Consider the following 24,261-nt stretch of genomic DNA (forward strand, 5'->3'; position numbering starts at 1 on the left):
GGGTGATCATGAAGACCCTTCCCCTTCATCGTAGTCCGTATATTTGGTGAAGGATTCCTCTGGGGAATCCACGTGCTTCCTCTTGCACGATCTCTTGCAAGGAACCTTCTCAATGCGAGTATCCAAGGAGGATGCTGCAAAGGGGGAACCTTGTTGAAGGGTGTCCTGAGGTTCCTGAGCCCGGTGTCCATGAGTAGTAGGCTGTGTCAACTGCGGTTCAGAAAACAGGGGGGGGGGGTGATAGGTCTCCGACTCCGAGGGAACCAACTGAGAGGCAGCAGAGGCCAGAGCCCTCTCCATCACCTGGAAAGCAGGGGTGGGAGCCCAGAACCAAGAGAGAAGCTCAGGACCGATATCACACCCTGCTCCAAAGAACCCGCCATCAGAGAGGGAGCCATGGGAACAGATGACTCTGCCAGGGCAACCAGCACAGAGGGAGGCGTTCATAAAGAGGATGCCATGCCAGGGAAGCCAGTGCCGACAGATCTGTCTTGGTCCCAAGGATGGCCCGGTTCAGAAGGAACCGAAGACCAAAGGGGAGGCTCCAGTACCGTGGTAAGATCTACCACTGGTACTGAAGAGGCTGGAACTGGGGTTGGCATTTGTGATGGGTGCTCTGAAACCAGGAAGGAGGTCAAAGGAGGAAAATATTGTGGAGTCCTTGGATGAAACCCTTTGGCTCTGAGTGGAAGGGAGGGCTTAGATGGAGTAGAAAGTCCTCTACAGAGATGGGGGGAGTGACCGGTTCTGGGACATCTACTGTTGGTGCCGAAAGGTGAATCAGTGTCGAAGTAGTGGTAATAGTCGGTGCCGTTGTCGGTGTAGTGAGTGAAAAGAGCCGAAGAAGTAGTCGGCAACGAGGCTGGTAGCAGGCTTGGAACCGAAATCGATGCCTAGGTGGAAGGTTTAAGCCTCGGAGCCGAAGATGGTGCCAATTTAGGGACTTTATGTCTCGGTTCCTGTTGCTTGGTCTCAGAATCATGAGGAGAGGGGGGTAATAACTTGTTCCTCTTTTTTTTTGTTCTCTCTTAGGAGGTGGTGAGCCCTCCGACTCAGAAATAACCTCTGCAAAAGGTGATTTTAGTAGCCCTTTAAGCATTAATTTATTCTTGTGTTCCGCAAATGTACAGGAGCTGAAACCTTTACAGATGTCACAAGGGGGTTTCATCGAAAGGCGAGGGTCCCCTAAACAATAAACACAAGAATCAGGATTATGCACATTAGGCATTTCCCTACTACACTGAACGCAGTGCTTGAATACCATGACATCCTTCTTATCTGACATGTCCAGTCAACACAGTGAAGAAATTAAAACAGAAAGAAAACAGAGTTAAGTTTTTTTTTTTTTTTGTTTAAGAAAGGTAGAATACAAACTACAGTAAGAAAAATACCCAGAGGGTAAAGAGAAAGGTCTGTACCAGCGATGGTATGACAGATTACCAACTTTGGTACAAAGGAAAGGGAAAGGGAGAGAGAGAGACACACAGAATTACAAATTAGAATACATTATATATATCAAAACAAGTGAAATATAAAGCTATAAGAAACTGACAACTATTAATCAAGAAATTTGACAAAAAAAACAATGACTTAGTTGAGAGCCTGGTCTGACACATCTTGTTTTGTAAGCGGCAAACAAGATCTGTGATAATATGGTGAGAGGCACTATGGGTAAGGACTTAGGTTGAGAGATTTTTGGCTGGCACGAGCTTAGTATAATGGCCAACTCGGTTCCGAGGATGGAACAGACACCCATCAGTAAGGAATGAATGAAGATTAACATCATCAGATGATACTTGTTATAAAGAAACATATGTTGTAATATACCGTGTGCAAATGGAAGAAATGTTAGTATGATTTGTTTTCTATTAATGCATGTTTTCTTTTAATGTGTGTGTGCCTATGTCTCAAGTGATATTTTAATACTGTTTAAAAAATGTTGCAGTACTGATTCTTTCCTGCCATGCAGAAGCCCAGAGCTGGCTCAAATACCAAAGTAAGTTTGTGACTTTCTTTCCCCACTGGTCTTGTTTACCTTCAGCAAAGGCCACCAAAAGATGCTCAGACCTGTTAGGATAGTTAGTCTTGTATAAGCAGAATCATAGTTGTCTGTATACATCTAGAGAATGAAGTATTCTCTCTCCCATTGCTCCAAGGATTAGGGAAGAAAAGAGGGTGATGAATAGCTAGGTTTAAAGGGACATCTGACATCACCCTGGGCAAGAAAGAGGGGTTAGTTCTTAACTCTGTCCCTATGGAAAATAAGGAAGGATTCTTTGCACACTGGTGCTTGTAACTTGGAAAAACACGGGCTGATTTAAATGTCAGCAGTAGGTCTGTTTTCCATGTAAGCAGTTTGATGGGTGCTGAGACTGCTGTTTCAAAGGGTGATAATACTAGCTTTTCTAGCATATTAATTCAGGTCCCAGGAGGGGGGGGGGGTCACGCCTGGGTGGTCTGAGATACAAGGCCCCTTTTAAGAACTACTTCATATGGGGGTAAGCATATTCTGGAAGGGACATGGGAAGGCAAGCAGATACAGCTGATGCATGTACCTTTTGACAACAGTAAGAGAGTCCTTTTTTGTACAGGAGACAGAGGTATTCTAGCACCTGTTCCAAGGAAGCTTGTGTGGATAGAATACCATTAGACTTAAACAGATAAAAAATACATTTTCCACTTGGCTACATATGATTTCCTGTTACTAGGCTTTCTAATTTTTTTCATAATGGATAGGATGTCCAGGGAAAAAGGACAGTTTGGCTGGAGTCAGAAGCCAATCATCCACTGTCAGTAGTTTCACGGTTTTCAGGCTGAGATGAATGACATTTCCCTTGTTCTGTGTTTGGAGGTCCATGAAGAGAAGTGTCATGAGTCTCTCTTCACTGAGGGTAAGGAAAAGGGAGGACCAGTCTTACCTGAACTAGAAAGAAGCCATCAGTATCATCTTTGGTCTGTCTGACTTCATAGGAGGTTACTAGGCTAATGGCACAAGGGCTCTTACAAGCCTAGCCAAGTTCAGCCCATGTTTCCAAGGGTGTCTGGTTCAAGCAGACACTAAAATCAGCACCTACTGCCCATATCCGAGAGGGACACAGGTGGAACCCCAAGGGTGAATTTCCGGTTACCCAACCAGTCATTCAAATTATGCTTAAATAGGGCCAATGAGGGGCTTTGTTTAACATGAATAGGAAGCTTGTTCCAAAGGTGTGGCAACCTCTGTGTGACAAATCTGTCTCTCCAGCAAGTTCTGTTGATGTCACGTACCAGGTTAAGGTCCTTTGAGCGAGTGACCCATGTGCCATTTGATTTATGAATATGCAGCATTTTCATTAAAACTGGGACAAAGATTGCTCTATATGCAAGGCACAGGTCACCTCTGGGCAGTCTGTATGACACAGAGTAAAGTGACAATTATTTCAGTCTGTCCACATAAGACAGATCTTTAAGACCTTGAATTTTCTTTGTAAGGAAACTTTGTGGTCTCTCCAATTGCTGCAGGTATTTGGAAAGGAACATACCAAAGGGAGCATTGTTCTCTATTATTGGCCTGATGAGGGAAGAGTACAGGGGGTTATAATATTTTTTTTTTCTGGAAGCAATGTCCTTACTTATGAGATGAGCAATAAAAAAACATCCTTCTTACTACTGTGGCAACATGATGATCAAAGTTAAGGTTGCTGTCAACCTGTGTGCTCAGATCTTTCACCACTGACTGCGTGCTCAGGGTATTGCTATTGACGTGATAGTTTTCAGGAACATCACCCTTGCCTAAGGGAATGATAATGCATTTTTTAAGACCATGACTTTCACACCAGTCATTAGTCTGTATAAGAACTTTTTGCAGGATGTTGAAATCACTAGGGGTTTCAATGATCATTCCCATTTTGCAGTCATCAGGAAACTTCGTCAGCCACAGTTCTTTAGTTTTAGCCTGTACTTTGAAGAAGAAGATTCCAAACAGTAGGGGGGTTCCAGACCTGATCCCTGTGGAACAACACTAGTTATGGGTCTGCTGGAGGAGGTGGAGTCCCCTATTTTGACCCTATGAGTTCTTATTAGTGAACCAGTTTGAAACCCACCTAACAATATATGGGTTGATACCCAGCTGGGTGAGTTTATCAATGATGACTGAATGGGAGATTGTGTCAAATGCCTTGGCTAAGTCTATGTAGGCCATATGCACGGATCTGCCCTCGTCTAGGGCTTTGGTGACTGTCTCGAAAAAGTCCACCAAGTTTAGCAAGCATGATCTCCCCTTGATAAAGCCAAATTGGGCAGGGTCGAGCATTTGGAGAATTCCTATATCTTTGTTAATAAAGTCCATGATGATTTGTTCCATAGCCTTGCAGAAAGGGCTGGTCAGGCTAATGGGCCTATAGTTCCTGGGGTCTGTGGATGCACCCTATTTGTGAAAAGGGATGACAGAAGCCATTTTCCATTCTGCTGGGACAAATCCAGTTCTTAGGCTGTGACTGAAAAGCGTTCTCAATGGTGATGCTAATTCCTGTTTTAACTCATGTAGAACACAGCCTGGGATGTTGTCTGGTCCCACAGAGGCTGTGTTTTTGGCCTTGGAGAGGGTGCACCTCAGAGATACTAGGTGGTAGACAGGTGTTAGGGGATGCTTTGGGGTATATGTGGTGGGGAGAGTGGAGTGAAGTTTTCTCTGAACCTGTAAGCAGGTTTGCTATATCCACAATTTGCTGATTTGTGTGTTTTCTGAGGAAGCAAAAAGGTCCATTTCTGGTGCACTCCATTTGTGTGTGCATGTGTGTGCGCGTGTGCGGTCTAGGAATACATCCTTTTTCAGAATCCACTTCCGGGGGTCTAGGAATGATTTGCTCACAATGTCTGCCAGCAGGTGTGCTTGACCAAGTATATAAGAGGCTATGGGAGTTTGCCCTAATCTATGGACTACTAGCGATAACTCTATGTAGTCTACATAGGTGGCAGGAGATGGTTCTTCCCTGTTTGGTTATGCACCACATCACCATGGTGTTGTATGTCAAAATCTTCTGGGATCAATCTTTCTTGGAAGGCTTGCACTACCAGAATAACTGCCATCATCTCTTTTCTATTGATATGTCATGCTGTTAGATGCCTGCCCCATATCTACTGGACTCAGAATGGACCCATATGCAGTCCACAGGCCAGGTCTGAGCTATCTGTGGTTAAGGTTGGAGAAGTCATTGGGAGCTGGAAAGGGGCTCCTGTGTTGGCTTTAACATTCTCTTCTCACTACTGACTTTCTTTTTTTCATGTACGGAAAGAGAGGGATAGTTATTTGTAGGGAACGCTGGTGCTACTACCAAAAGTTTTTTAGGAACCATTGTAGTTTCCTCATGTGCGATCCTGCCCGTGGAATCATCAGGATGCAAGAGGTCATGTATCCCAGGGCCCTTAAATATTCTCTTGCAGTGAATATCTGTTTTTCATGAAGTACTGCAAGAGGAACTTGTCCTCTGGTAAGAAAACTTTTAGTTGGACTGAATCTATGTCTAACCCCCATGACGTTTGTACTAATGCATGGAAGTAAGCTGTGACTTTTGGAGACTGAAGGTGTGCTCTACCTTCTGAAAGCAACCTACAGTGACTTGCATGGCTATTGGAAGCTCTGCTGGAGAAAATGCCTGGATCAGTCATCCAAGTATATGTAAACATGGACCCCGCTTGTTCTAAAAAAGGTAATGACTAGTGCCAGACATCTGAAAAATACTTTGGGTGCAGTACAGAAGTCAAATGGTAAGGCTTAAAACTGGTAGTGTAATTCCCCTGCCTAGAAATATAGGATTTTCATTTGCTCCTTTAAAACAGAAACATGAAGACAGGCATTTTTCAAATTCAGTTACCATCCAGGTCCCTGGAAAAATAAGGGGCAGGAGGCTTTGGAGGGTCAATATTTTGAATTCTGGTACTACCAGAAAACTAGTAACCAATTCTCTGCATGGAAACCAGACTCAAGCAGCAATCCACCGAATAACTGTTGAATTCAAAACTTTAATTTATTTATTTTTTATTTTACATTTGTTGACCGGGACAGTCTGACTGGATACCTGTCCATTTTCAGCGGAGGCCCGGGGAGAAAAGCCACATACATACATACAGAAAAACTATTACACAAGTTAAAGCACTGTTACAAATACAACACATAGGATAAAAGTTATTCATTCTGTCATATATAAAACTGATTTGTGATAGAGTAACAATTAGGAAGCAATGTAGGGGTGGCCAAAAGACCTCTTTAGCACATGTTTATATTGCCAGAGTTAGTCAGGATTAGAGCAAGGACACAGTCATTGCCTTTTAAAGTACTGTTTTAGATTTTTTTTTAATTGGGTTAGAATGGGTTCTGAAGTAAGCTCAGCAGGAAGTGAGTTCCATAGTTTGCAAACAGAGTTGGCATACAGAGAGTTTCCAGATGATTTGTTTCTTTTGAGGGTTTGGACTAGTAATTTGTCGGATGAGCAAAGTGTCTTGAGGTTGCTGTAAGGAGTGAAAATTTTTGTATGTACGTGCATGTTTTCAGGTTGGTAGAGAATTTTATGTGCTACTATTAGCTGATTGTACATAAGCTGGATAGGCAATTCTAGCCACTCTAGATTTTTTAGGTTCAGACAATGGTGTGTTCTGTATGCTGCTTCAGTGGCAAATCGAGCAATATGATTAAAGCACCTAGACAGTTTATTAAGGTCAGACTTACTCAAGTTTGTGAAGAGAGGGGAATGCATAAAGGAGGGTGGAAAGTAGATGTGTACGGGCAATTACTGTCCTAGTTAGTGGAGTGAGGATGATCCTGTATAGTGAGCGAAGTTTTTTATTGACTTTTTTAATAGTTTGATTAATATGCATATCAACCTTGAGGTTATTATCAACTGTTACACCTAAGAGTTTGGTACAGTGATCTGGGGCAATGACAGTGCCATTGTTAGATTTTATAGTAAAGGTTGGAGCAGAGGCTTGATGAGTGGGGGAGAAAAGCAGTAGTTTCATTTTGTTAGGATTTAATAGGAGACGTCGATTACAGAGACAATTTTCGACAGTACTAAAAACGTTTTGGGATAGAGTCTACAGACTTAAAGATGAGGTGGCAGAGCAAACCAAAGTGGAGTCATCTGCATATTGAATGCAGGTGGCTATTGGGATGACTGTGTACAGGTCATTAATAAAGATAGAAAATAACAGGGGTCCTAATATAATGCCCTGAGGGACCCCAAGGGTGACAGGTAGAAGGGAAGAGAGTTTGTTCTGCCATAGTACAACCTGTTGTCTACCACTCAGATAAGATTTGAACCACTGGATAGCCTGGACATCTAAGAGAATAGTTTTAAGTGTGTGTATGAGTAGTTGGTGGTTGACCATGTCGAAGGCTTTAGGTAGATCAAGAAAGAGGGCAGAAGAAACCCTATTGTTGTTTTGGGTTTGATTAATAACATTGGAGAAGGAGAGGAGAGCCGTGGTTGTACTGTGGAATGGTCTGAAACTATGCTGCGAGTTAGCCAGGAGATTGTGCTGAATGAGATGGCTCAGGAGTTGTTTATGGATGCACGTCTCCATAATTTTAGCCACGGGTGACAAAATAGCTATAGGTCTGTAATTTGACAGTTAAGCGGAACTGCCCCCTTTGTGGAGTGGAACAACATGGGATGTCTTCCAAATGGAGGGGATAGTGGCTTCTGATATAGTTCTATTGATCACAATAGAGATTGGGTATGCTATGGCTTCTGCAGATTTTTGTAGATACTCAGCTGGGAGGAGATCTGCTGCAAGGGTGGTAGGTTTTAGTTTCTTGATTAGGGCATGGATAAGTGATGTGGAAACTGGTTGAAAGTTAAAGGGGAGTTGACAACTAGGTGCGGCGGCATTAGGACTTGAGCAACTGGGAGATAGTTGGTTAGCTAGTGACTGGATAGTTTCTGTGAAGAAACTATTAAAGGAAATGGCAGCGCCTTCCGAAGGTTTTTGGATGGTAGCTGAAGGGGTAGGAGTTGTGCATTGCCCTGGGTGAATAACTTTATTAATGCCTACCCAAAACGTTTGCAGATTGTTTTGATGCTTCTCTTGTAAATGGCAGTAAAAAATGTTTTTATCTAAGGTGGTAGATTTTTTTAGTGATGTTCCTTAGTTGTCTAAATCTAAGTTGATCTAAGGGGGATTTTGTGGTATGCCAAGTGGTCCAAGCTTTGTTTCTATGCCAAGTGGTCCAAGCTTTGTTTCTAAGTAAGATCATTTACCTGGTTTCTTTTGAAAGCCATGGAGCAACTTTTGCTTTAGTTCATAGGTTCATACTAGGCTATCTGCCCAAGGGCATTTATAAGCCTAGCCCATAGTTATGTGGCTTTCGCCACCCCTTTAGTTTGAATAAAAACTATGCCTATCATTTTTCTGTGCCTCTGTCAAGCAGTGACACTGAAGTAATCCCTGGGGTATATCTGCGATCTCCCATCCATTGGTCAAGATTCCTCTTGAACAAGGCCAGCGAGGTGCTCTGCCTCACATGTACCGGGATTTTGTTCCACAGCATAGGGAGTCTCTGGGTGATGAATCTGTCCCTCCAGCACGTTCTATTTATAACCTTGTCAAGGTTTAAGTCTCCCGCCCTTGTGGTTCTGAGGGATCTAGATTTTTGAGGTGAAGCATATTCATCAAATCTGGGTTTGACATGGCCTTATATGTCAGGCACAGGTCACCTCTGAGCAAGCGGTATGAGACTGAATAAAGCTGGAGTTCTTTCAGTCGGGCAGCATAAGACATATTTTGAGACCCTTTATCCTTTTGGTGAGGAACTTTTGGGGCCTTTCAAGCTGCATCAGGTGCCTGGTCAGATACATCCTGAATGGGGCATTGTTCTCAATCATAGGTCTAATGAGTGATGAGTACAGGGGACGATGACCTCCCTTGATCTAGATGTGAATCCCTTCATGATCAGGTGGGCGATATAGAAGGTTTTCCTAACTACTTTAGCAACATGAGTGTCAAACGAAAGACTACTGTCAACTTGGGTCCCCAGATCCCTGATGACTTTTTCTGTGCTCAGTGGATTGTCACCTATATGGTAGCTAGGGGTAACCTTGTTTTTCCCGAAGGGTATGACTATGCATTTTTTGGCGTTTAACTTCAGGCCATGGCTCTGGCACCAGTTATCCGTTTCTGTGAGGCCCTTCTGGAGGATATCTGTGTCAGATGTGTTTTCGACTATGGCGCCCAGTTTGCAGTCATCTGCAAACTTTGTCAGCCATAACCCTCCTTTTGCTTGTACTTCAGAAAAGTAGATGCCGAACAAGAGTGGACCCAGGACTGAGCCCTGTGGGACACCACTTGTGACAGGCTTTGAGTCTGACATGGCTCCAGCAACTCTGACCCTGTGGGTTCTGTCGCTTAGCCAGTTTGCAACCCATCTTGTGATGTATGGGTTTACATTCAAGCTGATGAGTTTTTCGATGATACCTGAGTGGGGTATTGTGTCGAAGGCCTTTGCCAGGTCGAGGTAGGCTGTATGGACTGCCTTTCCTCATCAATGGCCTTGGTGACTGTCTCGAAAAAGTCAACCAAGTTTAAGAGGCAGGATCTGCCTTTGACAAAGCCAAACTGGGTTGGATCCAAAGTCTGCAAGTTCCCTATGTCTTTATTTATGAGTTCCATTATGATCCTCTCCATGGCTTTGCAGATAAGGCTTGTCAAGCTAATGGGGCGGTAATTTCCAGGGTCTGTGGAGGCACCGCCTTATGAAATGGGACCACAGTCGCCGGCGCCACTCCTTGGGCACGATCCTGAGGTGAGGCTAAGATTAAACAGCTGTCCTAACTGTGGGTTTAATTCCTCGTTGAGTTCATGAAGCACACAGCCGGGGACACCATCCGGTCCCATGGATGCTGTGTTTTTGCCTTAGTGAGGGCAGTTCTCACCTGGGCGTTGGAGATGTTTGGGGGCTACAATCCTCTGGAATAGATATCTCTCCTTTTGGGGAGAAGTTTGCACTGAACCTGTCAGCCAGTATGTTAGCAATGTGTGTAGGTTCAGTAATTTTCACATCATTTTGAACTAATTCTGAGCATATCTGGGAGTTTCCTCCTAGGTTTCTAACATAGCTAAAGAAGGCCTTATGATTGTCTTTAGAGTCCTTGGCGATTTTTCTCTCAAAATTTGCCTTGGATGATTTTATGAGAGCTCTTAGTTTTTACTTATAATGATCAAAGGTGTCTTACCTTTCAAGGATTTTGCTCTATCTTGTAGTAGCTTCCTCCTTTTGTTGTAGAGCTTGTTTATGGCTGGGGTCCACCAGACTGGACGCTTGCCTTTGGTACAGAGAGTCTTAGTTTTGTTTAGGATTGCCTGATCCATGCAGTCCTGTAGGTGCTGGTAGAAGGCATTTGTAAGTGATTCAGCGGTTTGAGTAATGTTTACCACTGGCTCAGGGGCCTTAAAGGAGACCACACTAGTTTTAGAAGTGTGAAATCGGCTTTTGAGAAGTTTTTCACTGTGGTCTTTTTGTTTCAGGTGGGGCGGGATGAGGACCTCCAGCGAGATTAGTTTATGATCTGATCTCACCAGTGAGGGGTATACTTCGGTGTTGAACATTTTGATCCCATGTTCGTGATGATGAGATCAAGTATGTTTTCACCTCTTGTGGGGATGGTGACTAGTTGTTCCATGGCATTTGAGTTTATGAACTCCAGGAATCTTTGGGTTAGAGTGTTCGGGCTTGAGTAGTGTTCCCAGTCTATATTAGGGTAGTTGAAGTCACCTAGTATGATGGTGTTTGGAGATGCATTTATCCCTCCAATGTTTTCAGGAAGGCCATGTGAGGTTCCTGAGTTTGAGAGGGTGGCCTGTAACATGCTACAAATTGCAGAGCAGTCTTGCCTATGGTTAATTGCACCTGGATGGTCTCCGATGCATCGTGCGTTGCCACCAACCTTGAGGTGTGGGTGTCCTTTATGAATATGGACACCCCCCCTCCTTTCTTGGTGTTGTCCGGATTTTGGGGCCGGAACGTATGATATGAGGTGAAACCTGTTAGTGCTGGGGTGCTCTCAGGAGCCTTGAACCAGGTTTCTGTCACAGCACAGACTAAATCTAAGTTGAGGTACATGGGTGTCAAGGATGGCTAGGACTTTGGCGTTAAAATATAATATAGCCTCTTCAAGTGGTAGATGTTTTAGGACTGCCCAATTACATGCTTTGAGTTCATTTTGGAAAATAGGGGAGTTCAAAGTTTTTGTTGTTTCTAATGGTTTTGTAAGTAAGCTGGTGTGGGATGTCAGTCTTATGCCTGATTATATAGGTAAGAAAATGGTCACTTATGTCTTCAGGTCAGGTACTGGCCCTATACATGTGGGGATGGCTATTAATGAGTATCCAGTCTAGGATACTATCTTTGTTGTTTGGTTTACTGATCCTAGTAGGGGAGGATATGATCTGAGTAAATCCGTATAGATTTACATGGATGGTCGGAGATTCTGAGGAACAAATATTCCAGTCTTTGTTGAAATCTCCTAGAACAATGGTTTCTTCAGGGTAGGTACTAGACAGCCAAGAGAGGATATCTTCTAGGGTGTTTGTGTTATTACCTGGGAGAATGTAGACACAGGCTATGTTAATACTTTTGTTTTTATTAATTTGAAGCTTGGTAATGAGAATTTCAGCATTATTAACAGGGTGGTTGTGTGGAATCAAAGGTCACATCTAGAGTAGTTTAGTACAGCTAACCCTCCTCCCTTCCTAGTGGTACAGTCTAAACTTAGTATGTTATAACCTGGGGGTAAAACCTCGTTATCTGGTGCTGATGGTTTTAGCCAGGTTTCAGTAAGACAGAGTATATCCAGGGAATGTGTAACTAAGAGTGCATGCATGTGGTGGACCTTATTATTTAAGCCTCTAATATTTAGATGACTGACCAGGAGCGAGTCTGAAGGTCTATTTAAAGTTTGTAAGTTAGTGGGAATAGTAGAATTGGGGCTAGGATCAACTAGTGAAGTTTGGCCAAGGTTTGGTTGAATGTCCCCATCCCTTGTGAGGTTGCCATGTAGTCTAATTGTGACCTTCAGGAATTTAAATATTAGTCTTGGGTAATTCTTGGTTTTCGGGTTGATATATTTGGATCTATTGGGTTGGTGGTATTTTGTATCCAAGAAGTTAGTCGTAAGGGAGATTATTAAGTGGTCTAATTTAATTTGTATTATTGGAGTGGTGGTTTGGCTACTTGGGTAGTGATAGCCTAGGTAGGACAGATTTTCGTAGGTGGTGAGAAGATATGGAATTATCATCAAGGGTAGTAGGAAGTTAATTTGAGAGGTTTCACAGTCAACAACAGAGGCATTGTCTAGATATTAGCTTTGATTTTTGCCCAACTTGAGTAGAGGGATAATTAGGATAGGTAGGTAGGGAGGGTCCTGATAATTCCTTAATAAAAAATAATAAAACAAGTAAAAAGTCCAATGTCAAAAAAGCATACATCAGTTAACTCTGAACAGCTATTTGGTGGACTGTTGCTTGGGTCTGGTTTCCACGCAAAGAACTGGTTACTAGTTTTGTGGTTCTGTTTTTCCAGCTGGAAGTTTTTGTTCGTATCTTTTTCTGGATTGGGACTACTAGAAAACTGTTGAGTCATGAGATCCAAAATGGGTCTCCTGCTGCCTTCTTTCCTGGGGACCAGAAACAGGTGCGAGTAGAACACTTTGCCTGTTTCTCCTAGCGGGACGTAGCCAAACTGAACCTTGATTTAACAGGCCCTGCAAGAAAGAAAGGACCAGTTCTCCTTTGTTGTTTTGGGGGTGTATGGATGCTTAGAAAGAGAAGACATTTTTCAAAACTGAACTGAATGACCTTTTTTAATAATCTGTAGTACCAATTTCTCTTGAGAGAAATGTTTCCAGTGACTGGAGAAGGAGGCAAGTCTTCTTCCTAGAGGGGTAGGGGATGAGGGTGGGAGATGTACATAGTTAGAGCTGCTCCCTGGGAGGGCTGGGTCCTTAGACTATCACCCAGCTCTGGTACACTGCTCAGTTTTCTACTTTCTTATACATCTGGGCCTTTTCCACCTTGGTATTTTAGTTTTTTTCTTTTGTTAAGGCACAAAGGGCCATGATTTACTGTGATAGCTCCGGCTGTATCTAGGAGTAAGAGAAAGGTAGAATTTTTTAAACAGACCATATCTGTTTCTCCTTTTTGTTAATTCTCTCAAACACCTTTTCTGCTGGAGGTACAAAGAGATTCTCTTATCTAATGATCTATCTAGGAGTTGTGCGTTAATATGGTCTGACAGGGGATGAGTTCTCAGACAAGCATGTCTCCTCATTACAGATCCCGTGGCAGTCGACCTGCATGATGCTGCCAAGGCATCACAGCCACATTTATCGAGTGTCTGGAAACCTGGAGGCCTATATTGCACAATCCCTGGATGTTACCTCTGGATGCTCTTATCCTGTATCTCCTCAGCCTTGTTTTTTATTTCTTTCTGCACTTACTCAAGGCAATTGAGCATATGGAACTCTCATGGCTAGGGTGGCTAAGCAGTATGTTTTCTTGCCAAATCTGCCAATGAGTCTACTCTCCCTATCATCTGGCAAAGAGTCCATGGATGCTTGTCAACATGATCCTACAGAAGATCCCATAGATGTCACAGCAAGATCCAACACTGGATTCAAGCACCCTACAGAAGCGGTCAGGCTTCCTGGTTGCAGGGGGAAGGGAATAAGGCTACATTAAACACGTCATCCAAGACTCCGTGCACAGGAGGACTTACCAATGGTCTCGGGGCAGGGAGGCTCAATATCTTCATATTGTTAGCTTGGGCCTGGGAGAATTTCCTAAACTTCCAAATGAAGGACTCCTGCATTCTATAAAGGGTATCCCTAAAGGATAAGTCATCAGTTGGCAAAGCTGAGAACAGGGTGCCTTCTGAGTCAGAGTCTAAACAGCATTGAGAAGGAAGATGTTCTATACATGCAAGTTCCTCTTCATCTTCTGACTATGTGGAGAGAAGTATTCCTTTTTCATTTCAAAAATTTCTTGCACAGGTTCTTTTTCCAGGGTGGACAGTCTAGACTTCGTGAAATCCATAAATTCTTGAGACAGCCTGACTTGAACATGTGATGAGACCTGGACAGCTGAGGAAGGGTACTCAGGCATAGTTGTCTGCAGTAAACCTACAGGCCTCATAGGTTTTGAAGAAGATAAGAAAGCCACAGATTATGGGTGGGCAGCCACAAACATTATGTGGTTCCCAGGTAGTTCTTCCTTTATTATCACCAAGGGGATCCTGCCCTCACCCTTAGTCATCTGCACCTTGGAACAGAAGCAGTGGTCTGATATAATATAGGTAATGCTGGGGGTAGGTCTTGGTTGGTAAACTGACAACCAAATGGACACATGCTATAATGCTTTGAATTGTGAATGCAAAGTTCATGATCCAAACTGAAACAAAACAGTACTGGCATGCTTGAGGATTGAGTGAAATTGGGAATTTGGTATATTAAATCACACACTGTATCAGGCTGGGAGCATAAATAGCCATGAACACGGACTTCTGCTGAAAAAGAATGCTGAATTAATCAGTGGAGAAGTGTTACACAACCAAGTACCATCAAGGAGGGTCTTTACAGTTAGAACCTTTTTTCTAACAGAGAGACTACAAACTCTTCAGGGTTTCAAAGTGACCCACCCTTCAGCAGGGATTAGAAATGAAGGAGGTGGAGAAAAAAAGAGCTTCTCTCCCATAGTTTCTATCACCTAAACATCAAGGAAGACTGCCAGTTGAGTAGAAAGTGGGAAATCCTTCCCCAGTCCCCAAAGCTCACATCATGGACCCCTGCAAGAAAACATAAGAGGTCTGGAATAAGACAATCTATATACTAGACAAACTTAGAAGATCTCTTTTTCTAGTCCTCTGAAATTCCAGTTACATGGTTTGTGGATCCTAGGCAAAAAAGAAAATTTGACACAAACAAACAAGCAACTGACAGCCCTGTCAGCTATAGCTATGTCCTTTTTCTATCACCTAGAACTGGAACATGAAATCATCTACAGCTGCCTGGAATACACACAAAATATTGTCAAGACTGGTTTCATGCAGCAAAGTAATACAACTCTGACTAGGACCCCAGCCACTGGAGAAGTTAGCCAGTAAGGGAAAGGAATGAAGATGTGACGCATGCTTATGTCTTGCGGGGGTGGGGTGGGGTTTGAAGGACACATCTGAGGGTGTGTTTCTTAAGAAGACAGCACACTTAGTAGGAGCCATCTACTCAATGGATGGCAGTAGGTGCTGGGGGGGGGGGGCTAGGTCACTTGTGAAAGTGAGTGATGGCCCCATGTTTTACCCACTGTATGCCACCCAAACAGTGCTTATACAAGAAGAATATGTTAGGGTGTATAGTTAAAAATCTTCTCACAGCTGCCTTTAATGACGCCCTTTCAGTGACTGGGACTCACCTAGCTGTGAATGAATAAGCATGGGTCACAACAATCAACCACATAGTGAACAGGCACTGGGAACCCCAAAAAATAAAAATAAAATTCATTTCCAGTGTAGCAACCACAGCCTTCTGATACTGGTTGAATTAGTTCTATAATTTACCTCTCTAGTCACATGGTTTAACAGCACATATCCTTTTCAAACACATATCATCCAACCATCTGGTGAAGGCTAAGGTCTTACTAGTCATGTGATGAACAGCCATTATACATGCTATTCTTTGACAAGGTGGGTGAAAGAACTTGAAATCAGGACCAGGGTTATATACAAAGCATCTTATATCTGTTTTCTCATGTGTCAGGATAACAGAAAAGTGGGATTCAAAAATGTTAAAACACTCTTTCAATGTTGCACCACGCTTGGTCAAGATAGCGCGACTGGATATTCAAATGTGTGTGTCCAGGTGTGGCACATTTTGAGACTATATTAATATACAGGTTCAATTTGGGAGAGAATGCGTTATGTTTCAGTAAACACACTACAAACACCATAATACCTAAAAAATAGAGTGTACTTTGGTTTTGTGTTCATAATGCCACAAAAGCCAACCATTTCACACAACTTCTTCAGCAGTAACTCAAAAAGCTGTCTCCAAATGCACTGGCAATATGATGTTAGCCAAAGTACCTTCCTCAGTATGAAATGGATACTGTCAGAACGTGATAAGCAAATGTACGATGAAACTGTTTTATTTATTTTTTATATTTTATTTAGTTTTCTCTGTCCTAACCATTCTGACCTCTGTTTATTCCACCTAGTGACCCTGTCCCCCCACCCCTTTGCTGATCAGCTGTGAGGAAGCAAGAGATAAAAGCTCTGAAATGTCGATGGCTGGCTCATTTTTTATTATGCTGGTTTAGTCCCTCCCTTTACTCAAGTGGCAGCAGCTTTGCAGTCTATAATATACAGCCCAGGTAATCAGGATGAGTGCTCGCACTTCTGTGCAGGACATTCTTGTGCTGTGCTTGTTGCTCGCAACCATATGTCATGTGGAAATCAAGCAGCAAGATGTATGTAAAACATTCCTCTGGCAAAGGTAAGCCGACACTGACTGATCACTGCCTTCTCTTCTTTGCAGGCTCCCCAAATCAAGACTAATTATATTGACACCATAGATATGATACAAACATGATGGAACCTAATCTTCATCAACACCCTCAAATACAAAATAAGCAGAAATGATACATTCTTGTCAAAAATACACATTTTTCCATCCAGGAGACAGCTGTCCAAATGTTTTGTGCAAAACTGAACAAAAATCTCATTATCTTACCAATACACAAAGAAATGTAACCAAAAATAGTTACAAATCTTTCTTTGCGTGAAGGTGATGATTTTGAGGAACTAATCTCAAATAAGCCCTCAGTCTTACCAAACATTTCAGTGCCTAAGAAGCAGTGGAACAAAACATACAAAAACAAATAGGAAAAGTCAGTACTTCAACAGAGATGAGTGAGGGTGACAAAATTACACAAAACCCAAAACTGGTATCTATTACTCCACAAAGTGCTTTCACTTAAGGACCTTCACTCTCACTGGCTGTACACTGTAAGATAAAGCAAGCTTTACAGAAACTCATAGCAGTGATAAAAAGCATACATAAACTTCAATTTGCCAAACTGTAAAGAATAGTTTGAGCTGTTTTACCCCCTCTGCTACTTGTTTGTGTTTTGTCTTCCTAGTTTTAGTTTGAATTAATACAGTTTTCAAGAATGCAACAATGCAATTCTGATAAAGGAACACTCTATAAATCGAGCATTTGTAATCCTGAATGTGTTTAACACCTGCAGAAGTGACTGAAACTCATTTGATTGGTTCTGCCAGTGTTAAGTCTGTGCAAGATCGGGGAAATTGCCCTCTCCCCACTGCAGCGAGATTTCGGAGCCGGTATAAATAATTAGCAGGGGGTGGTTTTTCACTGTTTTGGCTTTCGATTTTTTGGGACTGATCATTAGCTGTTTGAGAGCTGTGTACTTCGATGTTTAGAAGCACATCCCCTGATACATGCTTCTGTTTTATTTCTTTATTTTTGACTTTCTTTAGTTAGGAAGTGGAGTCTGGATTCATATATTAGAATCCTATAGCACACCACTGTCTCTTCATCCAAGACCCTTGACAATGTCTCATTGAAACTACCACACCCTCCCCATTCTAGTTCAGACAGAGGGGTTGCAGAGGTCTGACATCAGTATGAAGCAACCAGGTAAATGTGTCAAATAAAGAACAGATAACTCTCTATGTATTTTCTCCTCTGGAGCACAGACCTGCTTTGTTGGCATGTAATACAAGTATTCCCATAAATGCATGTAAGATGCCTGCCATAATTCCATGCTATTGTGCTGGATGTCAACTCCCCAGCTACTCAAGGATCTTCATTTACCACAGCTTGATACTGAACCCTGACTCTCAACATCATGTAAAATAACATATGCTGTTATTTTAAATATGTTCCTGTCAACTTTAATTTTACACAGAGAAGTATCCATTTCATAACCACTATAAGCAACCCTGGCGAATTTCATAAGATGTACCTGACACAAACACTATGGCTAATGCCTCTCAGCCACTGATGATGTGCCTTAGATATGTCTTGCACATAAGCAAAGGCAATCTAATGCATGCTTATCTGTGTTGTGCTGTCTGTATATTTAGAAGCTATCTTGTTTCATGTACCAAACATAAAGAGAAGTATTAGACTACAGAGATGAAGTTTACCTGGGAGGAACAGGCTGAACATCGAATGGAAAGTCTTTGTTGTAGGTAAGAATATTCTTTATAACTACAAAGAAAAGAAAAGAAAACACATTCACATTAAAATGCTGAGAAACCACAGAGAAAATATTTAACAATTACACTGACCTTATGTTTCTTTTCTAGTCAGAATGTTAGCCATAAAATTTAATGATAAAAACAATGATGACAACTGCAGATAGACACCCAACAGCTGTTTTTGAGTCCCAGCCTTTACTATTCTCCATGCCCCCAGTACTTTTGCCCATATTCCAATAATCATGCTCCAAAGACTCCTCAATGTACACCCTCCTTGAAAGGGGACTGAGCGTGCCATCCTTCGGATGAAATGTTTAAACTGAAGTCTCATCTGCTTGAGTTTGTGATAGCTCAGGTGGCACAACCTATAAAAAAAGAGCAGGGATCCTTTGTTTCTATACAAAAATAACTCTTACAAAATATTTACATATTTCCATATATATGCACATATTATTCGTAATTTCCTTTACAATCATACTAAAGTTTCATCCCTATTAAACCCACACTCCTTTTTCCAGAACCACCATCTGATTTTACGTAATACTGTTGCTAAAATCAATTTACCATTAAACAAAAGTTAATTTATTCTTTCATTCCATATAACCCAGATAACATAAAATAACTTTTTATCTCTTAACATATTTTTTACTTCTATTCTTACAATATCTATATTTAATCATATCCATGTTTACTTTACCTACTTCTTTTACATCTTTAAAAAAATCTTCTTTAGTTTTCCCCATAATAACTTTTTTAGTCTTTTACACTTCATAGTCAGCCACAGTGGTGCAGTGGTTAGCGTTGTCACCTGACAGCAAGAAGTTCTCTGGTTCGATTCTCGGCTGAAGTGGCTTCTGTGAGGAGACTGCATGTCCTCCCTGCGGCTGAGTGAATTTTAAAAGACATGCAGTTAGGTGCATGTGCCTTTTGTGAAGGTTGGGAGTCGGGCTGGCAACTTGACACCATAACAACAACACAGCCAATCAATCTGCGGACTGGTGATGCACTGTGGCAACCCCTAACTGGGAAAAGCCAAAAGACACTGCTTACTCTTTTACATTTAAAAACACATGTTCCGTAGTTTTTTCTTCTTGATAATATAAACATATCCTATCACTTTCTTTTTATATGGCATATTTCCTTTTACTGGCAATTTATCTATTACCAGTCTCCACAAAAAATCTTGGGATTCTACTTTCTGATTACACCATTTGCTTATTTTTATAGCTTTAATTTTTATATCTGTTAGATTTTCCCATGGTTTTACATAGTAATGTTTTACCATTACATTTTAAACCATATTTTCCTATCTTTTTCTATATCATCAATTTTTATTTTACACAAAAAATATTTTTTCTTAGTAACATTTCATTTCTTCATGTATGTACTCTCTCTTTTTTATCAAACCAAAATTTATCATACTTATATTTATGCAATTTTACTACTAATCTCTCATCTTTTTCATTTATCCACTTTAACACTTAGTACAAATTTAATAAAGCAGGCTATACCACTGAGTTAATTAACCCTAAATCTCCTCCTTCTTTATTTACATACAAAACTCTTCTTTTAACTGGGTTTAATCTAGAACCCATACAAATGAAAAGCTTATCTGCAAGAATTCCTTTTCAAATACTGTTGACAACTTGAATACACTTGCTATGTATGCTATTTTTCCCACCAGTACTGAATTTATCGAATAAGTCTTTTCTCTGAATGATAACTTATATGTTCTCCAGAAAAGACAGGTTTATTTTATTTCTATTGTTTTTTCTACTGAACTCTACTTACAGTGGACTCCATCTTATCTGGTCTCAATTTAACTGGACTCCTCTTTAACAGGCCATATTTTCAGCAAGGCATGAATTTCTGCTGTAGCCATGACAACAGAGAACAACAACACTTCTGGCTCCTCCAAGCACTTTGGAATATCTCGGCTTACTGAATCTTAAAATGTTAAAATACTGAAACAAGAATGAACTTGTAATATATATATATAATAAAAACTTGTTTTTGCTTCAATGTTTTAACATTTTAAGATTAAAACGATAAGCCAATACGTTCTGAAGTGCCAGGTTAAAGTGAGACTTGATAAGAGTGACTTATTTATTGAATGCAAACTTCAATGGATCTGCTGGGGGAGGGGGACAAAAGTTTTATGAACAGCAGACCAAAAATACAAGACAAAGTTTCTACTGCTGCGCCTTACCGTAGCTGATGACAGCGCCTCCATTGTGGTTGCCTGCTGCTGGTACCTTGCTGCTCTATGCACTTTCCTTACAAGGATGCCATTGCAAAAGTGGAACCTGTATGTTGAGAGACAGCCTTACAAGACTATCTGCAAATATATAGAGCTGAGTATATTTTTCTGTATTATTCTGTATTATAGAGCTACATTGTTGCTTAGATATATGTTGTCTTACTGTTCTGCAAATATACAGAGATCAGTATATATTTTTTTGGTTTTATAATTTGCACTCTGATTCCTCACATCTCTGTTGAAACTGTATTCCCCAACCCCCCTCATTTTGGTTTCTATAGCTTGTGTTAGGTTCCCTTAATTTGACCTGTTAATAGCAGCAGTCTGCATTTAAAGTGGAACCTGTGTGTTGAGAGACAGCCTTATAAGACTATCTGCAAATATATAGAGCTGAGTATATTTTTCTGTATTATTCTGTATTATAGAGCTAAAATGTTGCTTAGATATCTGTTGTCTTACTGTTCTGCAAATATACAGAGATCAGTATATATTTTTTTGGTTTTATAATTTGCACTCTGATTCCTCACATCTCTGTTGAAACTGCATTCCCCACCCCCTCATTTTGGTTTCTATAGCTTGTGTTAGGTTCCCTTAATTTGACCTGTTAATAGCAGCAGTCTGCATTTAAAGTGGAACCTGTGTGTTGAGAGACAGCCTTACAAGACTATCTGCAAATACATAGAGCTGAGTATATTATTCTGTATTATAGAGCTAAAATGTTGCTTAGATATCTGTTGTCTTAGTGTTCTGCAAATATACAGAGATCAGTATATATTTTTTTGGTTTTATAATTTGCACTCTGATTCCTCACATCTCTGTTGAAACTTACTTTTCCCCACCCCTCCCTGTTCTTGGTTGTAGTTTAAATTTGGTGGCTTTTGCAGTGCCCACCCCACTGTAGATTTGATCTAGGACACTCCCCCAGTCCCATCTCTTTACCGCATTCTACCTAATGAACCCTTTCTGCATTTGCTTTTAGTCTTTTTTAATTTAATTACATTTTTTCAAACTGTGTGTGGACTAATATTGCTACATACTCAAGTGTGCCAGCTTGCACTGCATGTGAATTTTTTTACTACTGTTTTTGCTACTTTTCTGGGAAAAAAAATTGTAAGCCTGTTTCCTACCTTTCCTGTAATTAGTGTTCTAGATACAGATTTGCTGTATCCAGGACTATTTGTAAGCTTCTGAGCCTCCCAAACCTTTCTGTGTTGGAGGGAAGCCTTCTAGCTTATCAGTGGGACTGGTAAGCACTAGGTAACCTGTCTACCACATAAGGAGTGGTTCTGGCCCAGAATTTGTAGTTATTGGCCGTTTGGGCGGTCTTCCATCTCTCTCAACTTTCTGATTTGAAGGCCTGCATTTGCACTTGTTTCTGTCCTGTAACTCCTGGGCCCATCTCATTTGCTCACTCAAAAAAAATGTATCTGATTTTACTGTATTTGTGTTTCTTCCTACTTTATTTTGCCTTTGCATCATCTTAAAAGTACTCAATTGTATTTATTACTGCTTGGGGTAACTCATTCTAAGCCTTTTAGTTTAAGCACTTGGGCTTCAGACCAGTTGTTTTACATTAAGGTTTGTGGTCTGCACTGTAGTGGCAGAACAGGTAACTTACATCCTTCTAAGTTGGGAACTGCTGATTGAGGGCTCAGTGTCTGTTATTCTAAAATTGTATTAATTCTGGTTTAAGCACTTGGGCTTCAGGCCAGTTATTATACATTAAAAGGGTTCATGGTCTGCACTCTTGTGGGAGGAGAGGCTGGACTCTGCCCTTCTGAGCTGGGAATTTCTGGTTAAAGGCTTATAGTGCCTGCATATTTAAACTGCTTCTTACTGAAATTGGTACACCTTGTTTGCTGTAGCATAGACTAGATCCAGGCCTGCTGAATCTAGCTTTGTGTGTATAACTTGAGCACTAATCAAGGCATTCTTTAAAGTACTCAATTGTATTTATTACTGCTTGGTAGTAACTTGATTAAAGTGTAGCTATCATTCTATGTCTTTTGGATCAAGCACTTGGGCTTCAGACCAGTTGTTTTACATTAGGAAGGTTTGTGGCCTGCACTGTGGTGGCAGAACAGGTAGCTTACATCCTTCTAAGTTGGGAACTGCTGATTGAGGGCTCGGTGTCTGTTATTCTAAAATTATATTAATTCTGGTTTAAGCACTTGGGCTTCAGGTCAGTTGTTTACATTAAGAAGGTTTGTGGTCTGCACTGTAGTGACAGAACAGGTAGCTTACATCCTTCTAAGTTTGGAACTGCTGATTGAGGGCTCAGTGTCTGTTATTCTAAAAGTGTATTAATTCTGGTTTAAGCACTTGGGCTTCAGGCCAGTTATTTTACATTAAAAGGGTTCGTGGTCTGCACTCTTGTGGGAGGAGAGGCTGGACTCTGCCCTTCTGAGCTGGGAATTTCTGGTTAAAGGCTTACAGTGCCTGCATATGTGAACTGCTTCTTACTGAAATTGGTACACCTTGTTTGCTGTAGCATAGACTAGATCCAGGCCTGCTGAATCTAGCTTTGTTTGTATGCTTGTTGTTTGTTTGCTTGTTATTTCCCTGAAATGCTAATTCCACCTAAAACGCGGCTTTTCAGCGCTTCTGTGGATCCCTAGTGATATCTGCATTGCTTACTGTACTTATTTCCTTGTTTCACTTGAAAGAAAGTTACTGTTTGTTGTTTTTGCATTTAAGTTACTTGTAACACATTGCATTTAAGATACCTGGCACTTGCTCACTAAAGCAATTATATAATTCAGCAATAAAAAATGAAAAGCACTACACCCTCACAAACTCCCCTTGAGTACCTTGTTCCCCACTGGCCCTTTTTTTTTCAATTATAAAGGAATTCCCAATACTATTCTAGCATGTCCAAAGGTTAGTTGTCAATCTCCTCTCTGGTCCAGCTGGTGAATCTGGGAATCTTGAGGCAATGTTACAACTGCCTCATGTACACAGACAACCCACTCCTCCTCCCAACAAATTCCAACACATGTGAGAGATGCAACTATATAGCCATACTGGAGGCTAAGCTCTTTCAACTCAGTAATGGCGAAACCAGTCAGGAGGAGAAGGAAACCACATTCACTACAATTCCAGTCTCACATAGACCTACCACGACAGCAAACCAAACACAAACACACAAAAACATACTCGGAGGCTCTAAATAAAAATATGCCTAAGCAGCAGAGACCTCCAAAGCAGACACCCAAGCAACCGCTACCCCAAAAACAAAACACGTGCAACACATAGCTCACAAAGCCAGTGTGCCGAACAGTCACAGCCCTTAAGGCTAAACAACACAGCTGATACACTTGTAATAGGTGACTATCGTCAGGCACACTGACGTCCCGCTCACCAGGCTAAACAAGGAGAAGGTCACGGTGAGCTGCCCATCAGGCGCTAGGATCCGCCACATAACACAAGCACTCAGGTCACTCCAAGGCAAGTACAAATATGACTCGGTCATTGTCCATGCTGGTGTGAATGACCTGAGATGTACCTCCCTGGACTACATGAAAAGAGACATAGAGGAGCTCTCTGAGCATGTAGCTCAGGCCAGTATGACCCTGACCTTGAGTAGTATCTTACCCTCACCAAGAATGATGCCACAATATGAAGACAAGATGATCAATTTCAACAATTGGCTTAAGTATTGGTGTCATTCAAAGGGGATCCAATGCCTGTCAGCCTGGGATGACATGCTCGAGAAGCCACAATGCTTCACTAGGGACGGCTTGCACCTGTCACCCCT

The 24,261-nt window shown here is 41.5% G+C and overlaps 1 protein-coding gene across 3 annotated transcripts in view; it reads right to left on the reverse strand.

Annotated features, from left to right (window-relative positions):
- The window catches only part of AIDA (axin interactor, dorsalization associated), an 857,654-nt gene that overhangs the window by 337,124 nt on the left and 496,269 nt on the right, over positions 1–24,261 (reverse strand). For all 3 annotated transcript variants that reach the window (XM_044057885.1, XM_044057871.1, XM_044057878.1), the window contains exon 5: positions 18,191–18,254. In XM_044057885.1, the coding sequence (XP_043913820.1) occupies positions 18,191–18,254 (64 nt within the window). The remainder of the gene's footprint in view (positions 1–18,190; positions 18,255–24,261) is intronic.

Source organism: Protopterus annectens, chromosome 1.part2, assembly GCF_019279795.1.
Source record: "Protopterus annectens isolate FY-2018-M chromosome 1.part2, PAN1.0, whole genome shotgun sequence".
Taxonomy (NCBI): domain Eukaryota; kingdom Metazoa; phylum Chordata; order Ceratodontiformes; family Protopteridae; genus Protopterus; species Protopterus annectens.